At 47.5% G+C, this 16,516-nt stretch overlaps 1 protein-coding gene across 1 annotated transcript in view; it reads right to left on the bottom strand.

Moving 5' to 3' along the window:
- Positions 1-768: 768 nt before the first annotated feature.
- The window catches only part of Dapk2 (death associated protein kinase 2), a 110,205-nt gene continuing 94,457 nt past the window's right edge, over positions 769-16,516 (bottom strand). The window contains exons 10-12 of the mRNA XM_042687998.1: positions 4,822-4,911; positions 4,639-4,722; positions 769-1,440 (exon numbers count right to left, since the gene is read on the bottom strand). Coding sequence (XP_042543932.1) covers positions 1,360-1,440; positions 4,639-4,722; positions 4,822-4,911 — 255 coding nt within the window. The 3' untranslated portion in view covers positions 769-1,359. The remainder of the gene's footprint in view (positions 1,441-4,638; positions 4,723-4,821; positions 4,912-16,516) is intronic.

Consider the following 16,516-nt stretch of genomic DNA (forward strand, 5'->3'; position numbering starts at 1 on the left):
CTTGCAAGCACACTGGCTAATGCTCTGGGGCAGGAACCCATCAGACCTTTTCAAAGAACTGTATTTTAACCAGGGATGGTTTTCATTCCTGGCAAAGCTCCATTTGGCCTCAAAGCACACGGTGGCCTTTCTTCACCTCCCTGTGTCAGCTGGCCATCATATCCTTCGTCAGAGCCAACAAAACACTTCTGGTTCCCCTGAGCTAGCCACACCCACATTCACACCTTGACGCCAGCTGCTAGCTCCTAGCAGAGACAGCACAAGGACTGGAGCCATGTCTGGGAGTGGCATGGATGCCTAGCTTCTGGCTCTCAAAGGCATCTGCCAAGGATGTGCATCCTCCAGGCCCCGTGTAGGCCCTTAGCCTGGCTCTGTGCTTCCCAAGAGATTCTGGGAAATGCAGCAGGTAGCACCTAGCACCAGAGAGCTGGGTTAAAGGGACTCAGCCAAAAGTGCTTTATAGAACCTGGGTAAGAAGATGAGGGGAGAAAACAAAACAAAACAAAACAAGACAAAAACAGGCGCTGGTGGCTTAGGTCTATAATCCTAGCTACTCAAGAGGTTGAGATCTGAGGATCTATTGTTCCAAGCCAGCACAAGCAGGAATGCCTATGGAGATATCTCCAATTAACTACAAAAAACAGCCAGAAGTGGAGCTGTGGCTCAAGTGGTAGAGCACAAGCAAAAAAGCTCAAGGACAGTACCCAGACCCTGAGTTCAAGCCCCAGGACCAGAAAAAAAAAAAAAAAAAGAAGAAGCCACCAAGCATTAGATAAACAAAGAAGTTTAATAAAAATGAGCAAAATCAGAACACAGTGGGATCGCACTGGACTTCATTAGCAGGTCTGATGTGGACGTCTAGATTCCATGTGGCTTTCTGGGAGGACATAGGATTGGTCCCTTATGCTCCAAGATTCTCTTCAGCCGGTCCTCCTGTTCCCGTGGGGGGCAGCTTCTGTCTTCTGGATGTTGATCGTTGACCAGGCTGCTTCTGAACTCCCTCATCCTGTAAGCTATGCTGCCCAAGTGTGGCCTTTGCCCCATAATGAAGATGATGTCCCTTACATCAAGTCCATGCCCCTCCCCCAGGTCCTGGGGTTGGCAGATAGACCAAAGCCAGTTTAGATGGAGGACTGAGAGGTTTGGGAATGCTGGCAGGTCTCCAGGCTCCCTGCAAAGTCTTCTGAATTCCGTGGGCCCCTCTCCCTCTCTCTTCCTCTCTCCCCCCCCCTCTCTCTTACAAAGTGCTCAGGAATGCAGAACTCCTGAATGCTAATGATGAGCATGGTCCACGAGCTTGGACAGAAAGGAGCTCCACTGGGCCTGGACCTCCCTGGCAGCCACTGTGGGCTGAGCCATTTAGGATGTACTGCTCCTCCTCCGCGGGTGGAGAGCTTTCCTCCTGGCGATGTCCTCCTCCGAGTCACTCTCGCAATTTCTCTGGTGGGGGCAGAATAAAAGAGCCCCCAGGGGCAGGGTATCATAGGATGCCAGGAATGGGGCTGTGCTGGACAGGGGTGTCTAAGCTAGGGAGATGATGTAGAAGCAAAGTCTATTACTCCATGCAGAGACCAGAGGCAGGAAAGGGGCAGGAGGGGAAGCTTGAAATGAGGCCAAACCAACTGCGTGGAGGCTGGAGGCAGGAAGCTGGCATTCAAAGGCATGGGGAAAGGCCAAATTATAGTAATGAAAATCACATCTGGTACTGTTTGTGGCTGCCACATAGTCATGGCCACCAGGATTGGAAGGTTGAGGGATCCTGGCTTTCCTGAGCTCAGCCTATAGAGAAGACACTGAATAGCCATAGGTTTCTCCCTCCAAGATCTGTCAGCTACCACAGCACCAGCTCTACCTTGACTTGCTTATATTGTATTGTCAGCTGAAGCTACACTGCTTTTCCAAGGAAATGATTTATGAGCTCCATTTTCATGAATGAGGAAGAAAGTATAAGTATAATCTATTGTTAGTCAATTTCAGTGTTCTCTAAACAAAAGGTTTTCTCTATCTCTTTTTTTCTTCTTTTCTCTTAAGGACAGTCCTTTTGGGAATCTGTAACTTAGGTCCCTTTGAGATCTAATCCTTTTCCATTTCTAGGGCGAGCCACTGAGATAATGGTATTGAGCCAGTAGAAAGAAGTCTATCCATGTGTGTTTGTGTGTGTGTGTATGTGTGTGTGTGTACATGTATATACTGGGGCTTGAACTCAGGGGCTGGTCATTGTCCTTGAGCTTTTGTACTCAAGGGAAGTATTCTACCCTTGAGCCACAGCTCTACTTCTTGCCTTTTGTTGGTTCACTGGAGATGAGAGGTACACAGACCTTCCTGCCCAGGCTGGTTTTGAACCACGATCCTCAGATCTCAGCTTCCTGAGTAGCTAGGATTATAGGCATAAACCACCAGCATCTGGCAGAGGTTAATCTTTAGATGTTGGCATAAGGTCAAAGTTAAGAAAGAAATTAACTTTCTTTTTAATTGCTCTCTGTTCTCCTGCTCCCCAGATTGCATCTGATCAAAGCAGTGGAACTAGAGGCTCAGCCTGGAAGGCAGGCCTGTTGGCAGTCTGTCCTGCACACAACAGGTGAACTTGGGTCAGCTGGAAATGCAAGGTCAAGATCAACATAAGCCAAATACATCCTGGACCAAGCTTGGCCATACCAATAAAAATAACTCAAGCTCTGCTGAATAGCAACCTTTTTAGCATGAGTCAGAGCAGAACAATAAAAAGTAAGCTGAGTAAAGTCAGTCTGTGATGCAAAAGGATTCTCAGAGGGAGAACAGTTTAGTCTTCTTTAGAAAAGATGAGAATAGCAGCCAGAAAAGGAACTCAGCTCAGCCAAAGCCCCACAGGTCCTGGCAGGAACAGGAAATACACAAGAGCTCAGGCTGAAGAAAAAGGACTCAAGGAAATGTGGAGAGCACAAGGCTGTGTACGTGTGTGTGTGTGTGTGTGTGTGTGTGTGTGTGGCAGAACTGGGCCTTGAATTCAGGGTCTTAAGCTTTCACTTGACTTTTTCTGCTCAAGGTTGGCATTCTCTCACTTGAGCCATACCTCTACCCTGGTTTTTTGTTGTTTTGGGTTTGTTTGTTTGTTTGTTTTTGCTAGTTAATTGGAGATAAAGAATCTCTCAGATTTTTCTTCCTGGGCTGACTTTGAATGAACTGTGATCCTCATATGTTAGCCTCTTGAGTGGATTATGGGCATCAGCCACGGTGCCTGGATATTTATTGTTTTTTTTTTTTTTTTGGGTCCAGTCATGGGGCCTGAACTCTGGGCCTGGGCGCTGTCCCTCGGCTCTTTTAGCTCAAGGCTAGCACTCTACCACTTGAGCCACAGCGCCACTTCCGGCTTTTTTCTTTTTGCTAATGTGGTGCTGGGGAATCGAACCCAGGGCCTCATGCATGCAAGGCAAGCACTCTACCACTGAGCCACCTCCCCAGCCCCTATTTATTGTTTTTGACACAGAGTCTTGTTATCAGGCTGGCGTACTGCTTCAACCTCTCAACCTCTGGGATTACAGGCATCCACCATCCATCTACAGGAGGATTTTAAACAATTACTAATATGTATTGAGCATGTATAAGGCAGGCTTTAAGAACAGATGATCATTTATCCCATGACCATCTAATGAGGCAGGAACTATTATTAACTCCATTTAACAAATGGTGACATTTTAGCACAGGGATGTTAAGTACTTTCCTTAAGGTCACACAGCTGATAGATAGCAGATCTAAATTCTGATAGTCTGGCTCTAGAGGTATTACCAGACTCTCACTTGAAACTATGACAGTATAAAGGTGTTTTCTAAATATTATTGTTAATCATGGTGATCCAAAGCAAAACAAATGGAAACATTGCAAAGAGAAGCTAAAGCTCCCACCCTAAAAGCAAACTGTGGATAATCAGGGATAAATTTTGGGCAAGGTGCTGGTGGATCACACCTATAATCTAGCTACTTAAGAAGCTGAGATCTGGATGGTCAAGGTTTGAAGCCAGTCCAGGTAGAAAAGTTGTGGAGATGCCAGCTCCAATTCACCAGTAAAAAGCTGGACTGCAATCAATGCTCAAATGGTAGAGAGAAAGCGGTGGGCAAGAAAGCCACTGAGTGAGCGGTAAGGCTCTGAGTTCCAAGTCCCAGCACTAGAAAAAAAATTAGGATGGTCTATGGCATTCATTCCTCAGAGCCCCCACAGACCCTGCAGGGCTGCAAGTCTTCAGAAGATTCCAGATCTTCCAAAAGCTCCTATTATTCCACGGCAGTACCCTCCCACTCTAACACCACTGAGAGGACCCTCAAACACACACACACACACACACACACACACACACACTTTGGAACACCCAATTCCTAAGTTGCTGCCCGAGTTGTAACCAAGAAAAGGGCTTTTGGTTGGGCGCTGGTGGCTCACACCTGTAATCCTAGCTCCTCGAGAGGCTGAGATCTGAGGATCACAGTTCAAAGCCAGCCCAGGCAGGAAAGTCCATGAGACTCTAATCCCCAATTAACCAGAAAAAAAAAAAAAGCTGGAAGTGGAGCTGTGGCTCAAGTAGCAGAGTGCTAACCTTCAGCACAAAAGCTGAGGGACAACAGCTAGGCTCTGAGTTCAAGCCCCAGGACCAGCACATCTGCACTTACTCACCAGGTCCGCAGCTGGCCTCAGGTGCACCTTCTTCATCAGGGAGCGTGTCAGATGGTTGCACAAGGAGACAATGCTAAAGGAGAGCTGAGGGGGAGGAACAAAGGATCCATAGGTAGAAGGCCCAGGAGCCCCACCTGCACCCATCCCCATCCCCACCCTCCCCTTCCCCAGATCCTGACCCACCTTCCACCTCCTGCGGACATATTGCTTCTTAAAATTCTCCAGGTTGACCACAGACTCCCTTCGCACCATGGCTTGCTGAGTGTCCACCGGCTGAGAAAGAAAGCACAGAATGGCAATGTCATTCACTGGACTTCAGATGGCAGCCAACCCACCTTCCTGCAGGACCACAGCCTGCCCCTGGCCCCTTCCCAATGGGGAAGGAAGTACAGTGGAAATCACAGTGAGAGCACCCGTATGGATGGCTCAGCTGCCATTGGAGATGCCCTGAGCTTTTATTATCACTGGCCAGGCTGGAGGCCCCGCCTCTCCTGAAGACAGAGGCATGAATTAGCATCACCTTGGGAAGAGGGTCATGGGACAGCATGACCCCGCCCAGTACACTGGGCTGACTCTCTCGGCTTGGCTCAGCAGAACGGATGTCTTGCTGGAAGTTGGTAATGTTCATTTACAAAATAAATAGAAGGAAATAGGGTCCTTGATGGGGGTCAGATAGAGACAGCTATATCTACTATACATGTAGTAGCCTTTCATGGCCTGGCAGTCCTAACCTGGCTTCTCTGAGCCTCAGTTTTCCCATTTGTAATAATTTCATTGCCATTGAGTTACTGAGGGTTAAATGAATGAGGATAATCTAATGGCAACTAAGCTGTTACCATTCCTGTCTTCTTTGTTTCCTCTTAAATGTCCTCTTGTTGTAAAACATGGTTATCCGAAACCAAGAGATAAGATTTGGGGAGTTCTATGGACCCCCCTGAAATGCTTTGCAGATTTTACTATGTGAACGTGTTACATGAATGGTCACACGCAGCATTGTCTCTATGACTAAAAAGTAGAATCAATCTAAGTGTATGTGATGATGGGGTCCAACAACCTTTGGTTTGCCCATACAACAGAAACAAGTGTCTTGTTGATGGATGCTGCTGTATAGAGTTACCTTGAAATCATTAAGTGGAAGAAGCCAGACATAAATGGCCCATATGATGTAACTCCATTTATACAAAATGCCCAGCCCAGGCAAAACTATAGATGGAAGTGGGTTTAAGTTTCTGGGGACTGAAAATAGGAGCATGTATGTGTACAGACATACATTTCTTCTAAGCAATCACTAGCTTCCAGTTTGGTGTTGGTACTTGAGCTTGAACTCAGAGCCTTACACTCTTGTTTGGCTTTTCCACTCAAGGCTGGAAATCTACCACCGCACACACCCCCAGTTCTGGCTTTTTACTGGTTACTTGGAGATAAGAGTCACAGGGGCTTTCCTGCCCTGGGTGGCTTTGAACTGTGATCCTCAGGCCTCAGTTTCCTGAGTAGCTAGGATTATAGTCATGAGACACTGTGCCCAGCTACCATTTATTTTTAAAGGACCCCTCTCAAGAACATGAAGGCCCAGGAGGATCCACTGGGTCCTGTGTGGCTTGATTTCCCTCTGCTCCTATTCTAAAACCACCATTCAGCATCGGTGAGCGCTTTGCTACGTGGGGCGTGTAGCTCTGCTCCTGCTGGTTTTTGTCATGGTACCAGGTACCCAGAGGATGCCAGTGTGTACTGCTAGCTCACCCCACTCTGGACCTGGCATCCACTTGAGATCCATTCCAGAACTGTTCCATCCCCCTGGAAGGTCTCAGTGTTTCAAAGCCCAATTCAAGTGGGACTTCCTGCAACAACTTACAAGAAATGTCTCTATCCCTGACATGGAATATAACCCAGGAATATTATTTATAAAAAAACAAGCCAGGCAGCAGTGGCTCAGGCCTGTAAGCCTAGCCACTCAGAAGGCTGAAATCTGAGGATCACAGTTCAAAGCCAGCTTAGGAAGGAAAGCCTGTGAGACCCTTTATCTCCAGATAACCACCCTCCAAAAAAACAAACCCTAAAGGAGCTGTGGCTCAGATGGTAGAACAAAATAAAATAAAAATAAAAGGCTCAGGGACTCAGGGACAGTGCCCAGCCCCGGGACCAGCATGCACACACATGCACACATGCGTGCGCGTACACACACACACACACACACACACACACAAGTAGAGGATTGGTATACCCCTGACCTGCCCATGGCACCTCCATGCTCATTTGCTATGCGCAGCACCTGTCTCTGCCAGCTTGGCAGTGAAGGCCTCTCACTGCAAGGCAGCAACTTGAAGCCACAAGGTCTTCCTTCCTGTCTCTGTTAATGCCCCAGGCTCCTCCTCTTCCCTCCCCTTGGACTAACAACTCTGGATGCTGGATAACTGCATGGTTGCTTTAGCAGTTTCTTCAGCTGCTGAAAGAGACAGACTGGAAGAAAACCTCAAGACCTAGGATGTGTTCTGTCTCACCAATGAGAGGCGGAAATCACTTGATCAGCCCAGTCACCACATACCGTGAAAGTGTGTCATGATGATCTCACCCCCCACAGCCCTGCCTGGAACTCAGCAGGAGAGCTCTAGGTGTGTGAGAGAATAGGAACAAAGTGAAGGCAATCTTCAAGTACTGGAGATAAGAGAAAGCCATAGGCTGTTCATCCTTGCAAACTGGAAACACAGGGCTGGGGATGTGGCTTAGTGGTAGAGTGCTTGCCTAGCATGCATGAAGCCCTGGGTTTGATTTCTCAGTACCAAACTGGAAACACAGAGGTTTGGGCCAAGGGTGCAGGAGAGAACAGAGGAAAAGGTAGCAGACAAGGAAAAGAGAAGAGAAACATATCCACCTCTCCTGACCCCTTCTGCAACTATTTATCACCCCTCTACATACTACATGTGCAAGCCCAGCCCTAAGGTAGGGTCCTCTTGGAAGGGAGGCTTTTCTGTTCCCATGGTTCCCCCAAGTCTCTCCATATACCCCCAATGAGCTCCAACAGACCCCCCAACCCCAGGTGATATGTCAGGTGGGGCTGTTCCCACAACCATTCACTCAAAGTGACACAATTACTTCTACAGCCCTGTCTATGTGCTGCACGCAACAGCCTGATCCCCAGGAGAAGGCCACTTGAGCACTGAATCTGTCAGCTGGGCCTTTGCTAATCAAAGGCCTCCTTAGATGCTAAGAGGCTCACCAAAGGCGGATACTCTGCTCAGCCTACCAAGTCAGATGGAAATGCTGCAGGGAAATCTGTTCCTGAAGCAAAAGAAGGGGTAGAAGGAGCTATACCTGACACCCATCACCTCCTGTATGCACATGGGAGGCTGTCTCTAGCCTTGTTGGTCCATGCATGCTGTCAGGGAGCTTAGGGAATTCTTTGGCTGGAGTCAGGTTATGTTTATGATGAGGTAAATGCCTCTGATACAGTGCAGTGCACAAGACAGGTCATCATCAACATCCCCAGAGCAAGGAGAGGAAGTAACAGCCGCCACCAAGGCCTGAGAAAAGAGCCCTGGCTTTCCAGAAGACTTTTTCTCTAAATACCAGACTTCCTGTAGAAACTGCAGACAGATGGCAGCTTTTCAGATCTCCATCTGTTCTGTAGCACCATGATTCTCCTCAGAAAGCCTGGAACACCCACTTTTCTTTCTGCCTGGAGCTGTCACTCTGCATTGCTCCCTCTCCTCTCCCTAAGCCAAGTCTCTCACCTGGCGGTAACTTGCATGGCTCCCTTTGCTGGCTGGGCCTGGCTCTGCTGCCCAGAGTACCTGTTTTTCTAGGAAGAGGCACAGGAATCTTGTGGGCTTCTGAGCCTCCGCCTCCTGCTAACAGGTGAGAAGATTCAGAAAGGCCAACGGGCTGAGGGCTGCCCTTGGACAAGGTAGAAATGGCTTTTTTCTGTGCCTGGCCTGGTTTTACTCTCCTGTTAAGATTCTGGCATGAATACATGGATGTGATCTTCACTTTTCGGAGCCATTTCTTGTCTCTGGGGAACAGTTTCCAAAGCTCTCCTTCCTGTATGGTTTCAAGGGACTTGAAAGACAACAACCAAATACCAGGCGATGTGTTCACCTGATGTGAACAAGCCAAGGGTCTGTAACAGGGCACCCTTGGGAGATGTGGGGATGTGAGTATGGAAAGGTTGTTCAGATGACATGGAAGAGGGGGAGATGGAAATCAATGCTAATTTTGTCAGGGATGAGATAACAAAGTCCTAAGTGGGTATGGTGGTGGCATATTCCTGTAATATCAGCAACTCAGGAGGCCAGAGAATCCATGAGATTAAAGATAGCCAGGACTACATCAAGTGAGACTATGTCATTGTGTCATTTTCTGTGCTTTGATGCAAGTTTTGAACATTGTTTTCTTTTCTTTTTTTTCTGGCTGGTTGTGAGGCTTGAACTCTGAGCCTGGGCACTGTCCCTCAGCTTTTCAGCTCAAGGCTAGCGCTCGAGCCTCAGTGCCACTTCCAGCTTTTTTTTTTCTGCCTATGTGGTGCTGAGGAATCAAACCCAGGGCCTCATGCACTTGAGGCAAGTGCTCTACCCCTGAGCCACCTTCCCAGCCCTGAACATTGTTTTCTATAATCAAGTTAAAAACAGTAACTTTTTTTTTTTTCTGGTCCTAGGGCTTGAACTCGGGGCCTGGGCTCTGTCCCTGGGCTTCTCTGTGCTCAAGGCTAGTGCTCTACCACTTGAGCCACAGCACCACTTCTAGCTTTTTCTGTTTATGTGGTACTGAGGAGTCAAACTCAGGCCTTCATGAATGCTAGGCGAGCACTCTACCACTGAGCCACATTCCCAGCCTGATCAAAACAGTAACTTTTTTTTTTTTTTGGTCAGTCATGGGGCCCAAATTCTGGGTCTGGGTGCTGTTCCTCAGCTCTTCAGCTCAAGGCTAGCACTATACCACTTCAGCCACAGCGCCACTTCTGGCTTTTTCTGCTTATCTGGTGCTGAGGAATCGAACCCAGGGCATGCAAGGCAAGCACTCTATCACTGAGCTATCTTCCCATCTCAGAAACAATAACTTTTTGAAAGGCTAGGTGCCAATGGTCAAGCCTGTGAGCTACTCAGGAGGCTGAGATTTGAGGATCACAGTTCCAAGCCCAGCCTGAGCAGGAAAAACCTGTTAGATTCTTATCTCTAATTAATCACCAAAAAAAGGCTGGGATTCAAGCTGTGGCTCAAGTGGTAGATCACCAGTCCTGAGCAAAAAAGCTAAAGGACAGTACCCAGGCCCTGAGTTCAAGCCCCAGTACCAACACACACACACACATACACACACACACACACACACACACACACTTTTAAATTTCTATAATCCTTTTCTTGTTACTCTCTATACAAGAGTATGAGTTTCTGACTCAATCTGGGTTCACTGCCATTCAAAATTCTTTTCAGTATCCTTCACAAAGATACAGCTGGGGCTTGGGGTTGTTGATGATGGAAAGAGCATATCAAGATTGCCTCAGGAGAGGTTGGAGGCATGATGCAGGTGGTAGAGCACCAGCCAAGGAAAGCATCAGCTAATGAGTTCTAGTCTTGGTCTCAGACCAAAAAAAAAAAAAAAAGATCGCCTCAGCTTCCTTGCCTGGCCCTAATCAGAATTCATCTCGCCTGCTGTTTTTAAAATCTAATTTACATATTAGATATCTGTATTTTATCACTCACAGCCTTTTCCACCACCCAAATTACGCAGGAGCCCATCTGCCTCAGATACCCAACCAGTCTTTTATTCAGGAGTTTTCTTGTCCTTATCTATCATTCCCCCCCCTTACCCACCCAGGAGTCAGCACACAATTAGTGTTTGTTCAGTCCTTCTGGGCTACTTGTACATGCCCACTGCTGGTTTTCCTTTCCAAGGCAAAGAATCTTCTCTGTGGGCCAAGAATTTCACAAAGGAGAAAAAGCATTTAGTGCCAGACATTTACAGAAGGTCCACAGTAGTGTGTGTGTGTGTGTGTGTGTGTGTGTGTGTGTGTGTGTGTGTGTGTGTGTGTGTGTGTGATAGTTGGGCCACCTCCAGTACTGACTGCTGTGGGATCAGTGAGAGGGAGAAGGAAATTACCATTGTTATTGTCATCAGTAGGGGATGAGGCTCATGCAGAAGGTTCTGGCTTCTCCTACCATGATTACTTGGTTTCATTCTCCTCCATTGCCAGCTTCTAGCATTTGCAAAATCATTCTCAACCAAACCATTACCACCCTTCCTGACAAACACAACTGTGAGGCTCTGCTTCTAACGGCCTACTTCCCAGATTCCTTGAGAATCTGCATACACAGCCCCTGCCTTCCCATTGGCCAGGATGGGGCTTGAACTCAGCATGGAAACTGACCTTTCATTCACAGTGTGGTGAATTAAACATTCTCCATGGTGGCAGAAGGAGCTATCCACAGAATGCCACCAACTGCCCCCTACTCCCTTGTGCAAAGCTCCTCCCTCCACCCCCAGGTCCCAATGAAACACTCCCCTGCCCACATTCCCATTGGCCATGGCAGTCCTATCCTGGACATGGTTGTCAAAATGGCATCCCTGACCATGTGGGAGGACAGAGGACACAGGTCTCACAGCTGTGCCTCACAGGCCTTCTTGGGCTTCCTTTGATGCTAAAGGAGAATGGAATTTTGACGGACAGGTGACCGGGAAAGGTCAGTCATGGTCTTCTCTGAGTTGTCTGCAAGAGTTGGAGGCATTCACTCCATTCCCTCTTGTCTTTGGATGCTCTTTATATGGAAACAGGTCTATTTAGAAAGCATCAGAAGGAGCTACGGTTTACCAGAGACTCACCATGAACACAGAGAGGACCATAAACACTGTTCTGAAGAAAGCTACTTAGAGCCGGGCACCTGTGGCTCACGCCTGTAATCCCAGCTATTCAGGAGGCTGAGCTCTGAGGATCACAGTTCAGAGCCAAGGCAGGAAAGTCCATGAGACTCTTATCTCTAAGTAACCACCAGAAAACTAGAAGTGGCACTGTGGTTCAAGTGGTAGAGTGCTAGCCTTGAGCTGAAGAGTGCAGGGACAGCGCCCAAGCCCAGAGTTCAAGCCCTATGACCAAACAGAGAGAGAGAGAGAGAGAGAGAGAGAGAGAGAGAGAGAGAGAGAGAGAGAGAGCTACTTAGGCCTAAGAGCCCAGCAGGTGGTAACTCCAGCCAAGCCTTGTTCTCTCTGACAGCTAGAAAATGAGGGTAGTTCATACTGGAGGATCACCTCACAGCTGATTCTACAAATCCAAGTTATGTCTCTTTTTCCTAATTCAAATCATCATCGCCATTTTACTTTCATTGCATTTATTTTGACCTTCACAGGAAAGATTACCCTGCACTACTCTCCACTGGTGACCTTCCTCTCCTTAAGAAACCTGGCTTTGAAGGTCAAGGCCTGTCATAGCCAAAGGGACTTTTGATATTTGCAGTCTATGCGTATGTATGTCCATTTGCAGGTCCTGGGACTTGAACTCAGAGCCTGTCCCTGAGATCAAGGGTGATGCTCTATCACTTAAGCCACAGCTCCTCTTCTGGTTTTTTTGTTTTTTGTTTTTGGTGGTTAATTGGAAATAAGAGTCTCACAGACTTTCTTGACCAGTCTGGCTTTGAACCACAACCATGAGATCTTAACCTCCTGAGTAGCTAGGATTAAAGGCATGAGTTGTATTTGAAAATATCTGATACCAAACAAGTCTATGATAAGACTTCTGAAAGATTGTTGAGGTCATCTATACCAATTTCCTGAGATGGGACACAAGAAATGGGACTTTGTCATCTTTCAGATCTCAGAAGTCAGGAGGTGTCATGGATCAATGGTGTTGAGTGCTATGAGGTTAAGTGTAGACAGGTCCTGAGAGAGGACTGCCCTGGTTTGGCCAGCCAGGTGGAGCCAACCAGGCTCCAGCTGTGAGCATGACAGTCTTTTCTTCATAGTTCTCAGTTAGCACACTGTGCAAACTCAGAGAGCAAAGCTGGCTGCCTTAGACTATGTTTCTTGGCTCTCCCTTTCTGCATGGTGACTTTGGTTCTCATTTCTCCTCTGCGACGGTTTCAGCCCTATGAAGGTGTATTTGCAGGTGTCTTCTTATAGGCTGTTCTTGCTAGGCTTTTTTCTTTCTGAATAGTACATATAATAATGATGTATCTTTTTTTTTTTGGTGGTAGTGGTACTGAGGTTTGAACTCAGGACCTTGTACTTGCCGAAAAGGTGTCTTACCACTTGAGCCACATCTCCAGTGATGTATTCAATACTCATTGTTTCTTATATTTGATGGCAAAAGTTCCTATTACAAATAGATGATATTTGAAACGATGCACTTTGCTAACATGAGAAAAGATAGGAAACCAAGAAAAGATTTCATGAGATCAAGATCTTACGTGTTAGCCTAACACTCTTCCTGTCTGTGCTGTTCATTGGGCATTCCCTTCCAGGAACGCTAGTTCAAGACCCACTAGTGACTTCCTACAACTCTGGGGAGAAAGGCAGTGTTCCTTCACATAGTCAAAACCCAGCTGGTCCTACCATATCTACATACTCCTGTTCTCTTCTCTCTGGCTTTCCTTCTGTCTTCTTATTACCAGCCTTCTGGTGAATGCCTTATTGAGAGCACTTCTCTCCCAAGTTTGATAGCTGATATGCAGCCCCTGCCCTATGGTCTGCTTCTCTTTGGTAGCATGTGATCTACCTGTAGGTTCTGTCTACTTGTGATTATTAATTAATTAATTTTTTATTTTGCTGGTCCTGGGGCTTGAACTCAGGGCCTGAGCGCTATCTCTGGGCTTTTCCCCCCACCCCCTCAAAGCTGGCATTCTATTACTTCAGCCACAGTCTCCACTTCCAGCTTTTGATGATTCATTGGAGATAAGAGAGTCACATGGACTTTCCTGCCCAAGCTGGCTTTGAACCATGATCTTCAGATCTCAGCTTCCTGAGTAGCTAGGATGATAGGTGTGAGCCACCGGTGTCCAGCTTGATTAATGTTGGAATCCTTCACTTCATATGACAGAAGGGCTCTACTTTGACTACTAATGATATGATCTGGAGGGGGAAAAAAAAATCACATTTTCCCTCTGTTTCCTCATTTCTAAACTGGGCATCACATCTAATACAATTATCTGGCAGGGCTGTTTTGTGAGGCCATGAAGAGCCTTTGAAACTATACTATACTCAGCCCAGGCTTCCAGCATGATTCTGGGCCTTTACCTGTGCAGTGCCTCTAGGGTTATATCAATTGACTTGTCCTCTGGGGAAGGAAGTTGAGATCATGCCATTTGCAGCAAAGGATGCTCAAAGCTTTGGGTCCTGAAGGGACCACTGGGCCATGGACTTCCCAATCTTTATATCCACCCTGTTCAAAAACTCATGTAATTTCTCAGGCCTTCAGGGTCTGGTATACAAGAAAGGAATCTCCCTGTTGAGAGCCTTTTGGTGTTCACTTTTAACACAATGTTGGCGTTCTGAGCTAAAAGTTGGGGGAAACGGGGGGGGGGGGGGGGGAAGGGGGAGATGCTTCCCCTTCCCTTTTACTTTGCAGCTTGAGCTTCAGACCTAAACAGGCCTGGGAAGGAACAATGATGGAACCTTCTAGGGCATAAGTCCTGGGACAATCACCTATATGTCACCCAAATCTGGCAAAATACATAGCATTAACTCCCTGACTTCTGAGATTTGAACTTTATTAGTAAGGTGAACTCACCTTAGTTTACAGTTAACCTCTCCACTTCCTCCCTTATACCTCATCTCAGAGCTGAGCACTCTGAGTTTCCATTTTATCTCTATCAACTATCTATGAGTGATCCTAAGTCAACTGCCCCTCTGAGTCACTGGTGAGAGGGAAAGGAAGAATACCTTCACCCATCTTCCTATGCAGAGTTGATCTCTGAGGCTCACCTGAAGTCCCAGGCATGAGGGCAAAAGGGAAAAGTCAATTCAAATAAAAGATAATACGTTATGCATTTTAAATCTCTGCATCTGGCTGGGCGCAGGTGGCTCACACCTATAATCCTAGCTCCTCAGGAGGCTGGGATCTAAGGATCATGGTTCAAAGCCCACCTGGGCAAGAAAGTCCATGAGATTCTTATCTCTAATCAACTACTAAAAAAGAAAAAGGAAGAGAAAAGAAACGCCAAAAATGGCGGTGTGGCTCAAGTGGTAAATTACTAGCCTCGAGCAAAATAGCTCAAGAACAGAGCCCACACTTCAGTTCAAGTCTTATTTGGCATGTACGTGCATGCGTGCGCGTGCATACACACACACACACACACACACACACACACATCTGTATCTGTCAGAGGAAAGTACCCTGCTGAGTTATCCTTATTATTATCCTGAGTTAACTTCATGCTTGCCCACAATCTGCGATCATAAGGGATGTAGGCAGGATGTGAGAGATGAACTAATCCATCATCACTAACCAATTATCAAGCAGTGCCCCAACGCCAGCCAACTTTCTCATGGAGAAGGTACCTCTGAAGGGGCTTTCACTTTTTTAATTGTTTCGACAGCTCAACTTGCCTGCCAGCTCTCTTGCAGAAAACCAGACTAAAATGAATAATCAGCTGAGTGTCAATGGTTCTTACCTACTGTCATCTTAACTATGCAGGAGGCCAAAATCTGAGGATCACAGTTCAAAGTCAGCCCAGGCAGAAATTTTGTGACACTCTTATTTCCAAGGAACCAACTAGAAGCCAGAATTGGAGGCATGGTTCAAATGCTACAGTGAAAAGCCAAGCAAGAGCGTCTAGGCCCTGAGTTTAAGCCCCATCACAAGGAACAAAACAAAACAACACCAAAAATAAACCTAACACCTCAGTGAGTGTGAATTTTCTGGAGGGGGCTGGTGCTATGCTACAGACACACATACACCCTGCAGGGTAATTGTCACTGGGTGCTTGCTCTGGCTGGACAGAAGACACAAGCTTCTGTACATCATCCTAGATGCACCACCGCTGGATCCCAGCATTCAGAGCTTCAAGCTAGCTAGGACTTCCTCAGTGCGTGATCTGTGGAGCAGCTCAGATAGGGATTCGCTGGCATCCGGACAGAACACGGAGCCCCGGCCATCTGTGTCCCCACTCTCCGGCTGGAAGCCTCCCACCAGTTCCTGCATCCATTGGAGGTCTGCTGACACCTCCCGCCTCAGAGCTTCAAACTGGGCCTGCAGATGGTCCAGCTTCCTAGCCACGCCTCCCAGGCTGGATCCTGCCACTTGGATGTCTTCTCGAAGGAGTCTCTTCAAGGACTTCACCTTCCGGAACTCGTACCTGAGCTGGGACAGGTCATGCCGGGCCTTCTCATTCTCTTCTCGGTACCAAGCCTCCTTCTCATTGTAGATGGAGACCAGGACCTCCACATCATCCTGGAGAGTGTCATGAGCCTCTGCCAGGTCACGACATCCCTGATCCACCCGAGCCACATCCTCTACCACGTGGGCAAAACGCTCAAAGTTGACATAGGAGTTGTTGTGGGGCATGCTTGAGTGGCATTTGAGGGTATACTCTCTCAGGCGTTTGGTCTTCAGCTGGGTGGGCTGTGTCTTCCGCTGTTCAGGAGCTCTGACCTCTCCTTTGGACTGGCAAGGTGTTCAGACAGAAGAACCAGAATATTAATGTGGGGGAGGTTCCAAAGGGCAGGCCAAGCTGCAGGCAGAAGGCACGTGCATGGCCTCTTGGCAGTCACGGCATGTATCAGGCAGTGGGGAGAGCCAGGGTGGGGCTGACACCCCCCACAGACCATCAGAAAGGTCAAGGAGTGTGGGGGTGCTGCCTGCATACTCACGCCAGAGCAGAGGGGTCCAACCCATTAGAGGGAGTCTTCCCAGATGCACAGCACTTAAGGGGCTTCATGCAGACAAGCAGGCTGCAGCAGG

This window comes from Dipodomys spectabilis, unplaced genomic scaffold (genome assembly GCF_019054845.1).
Source record: "Dipodomys spectabilis isolate Male_0828 unplaced genomic scaffold, ASM1905484v1 ptg000108l, whole genome shotgun sequence".
NCBI classification, from domain to species: domain Eukaryota; kingdom Metazoa; phylum Chordata; class Mammalia; order Rodentia; family Heteromyidae; genus Dipodomys; species Dipodomys spectabilis.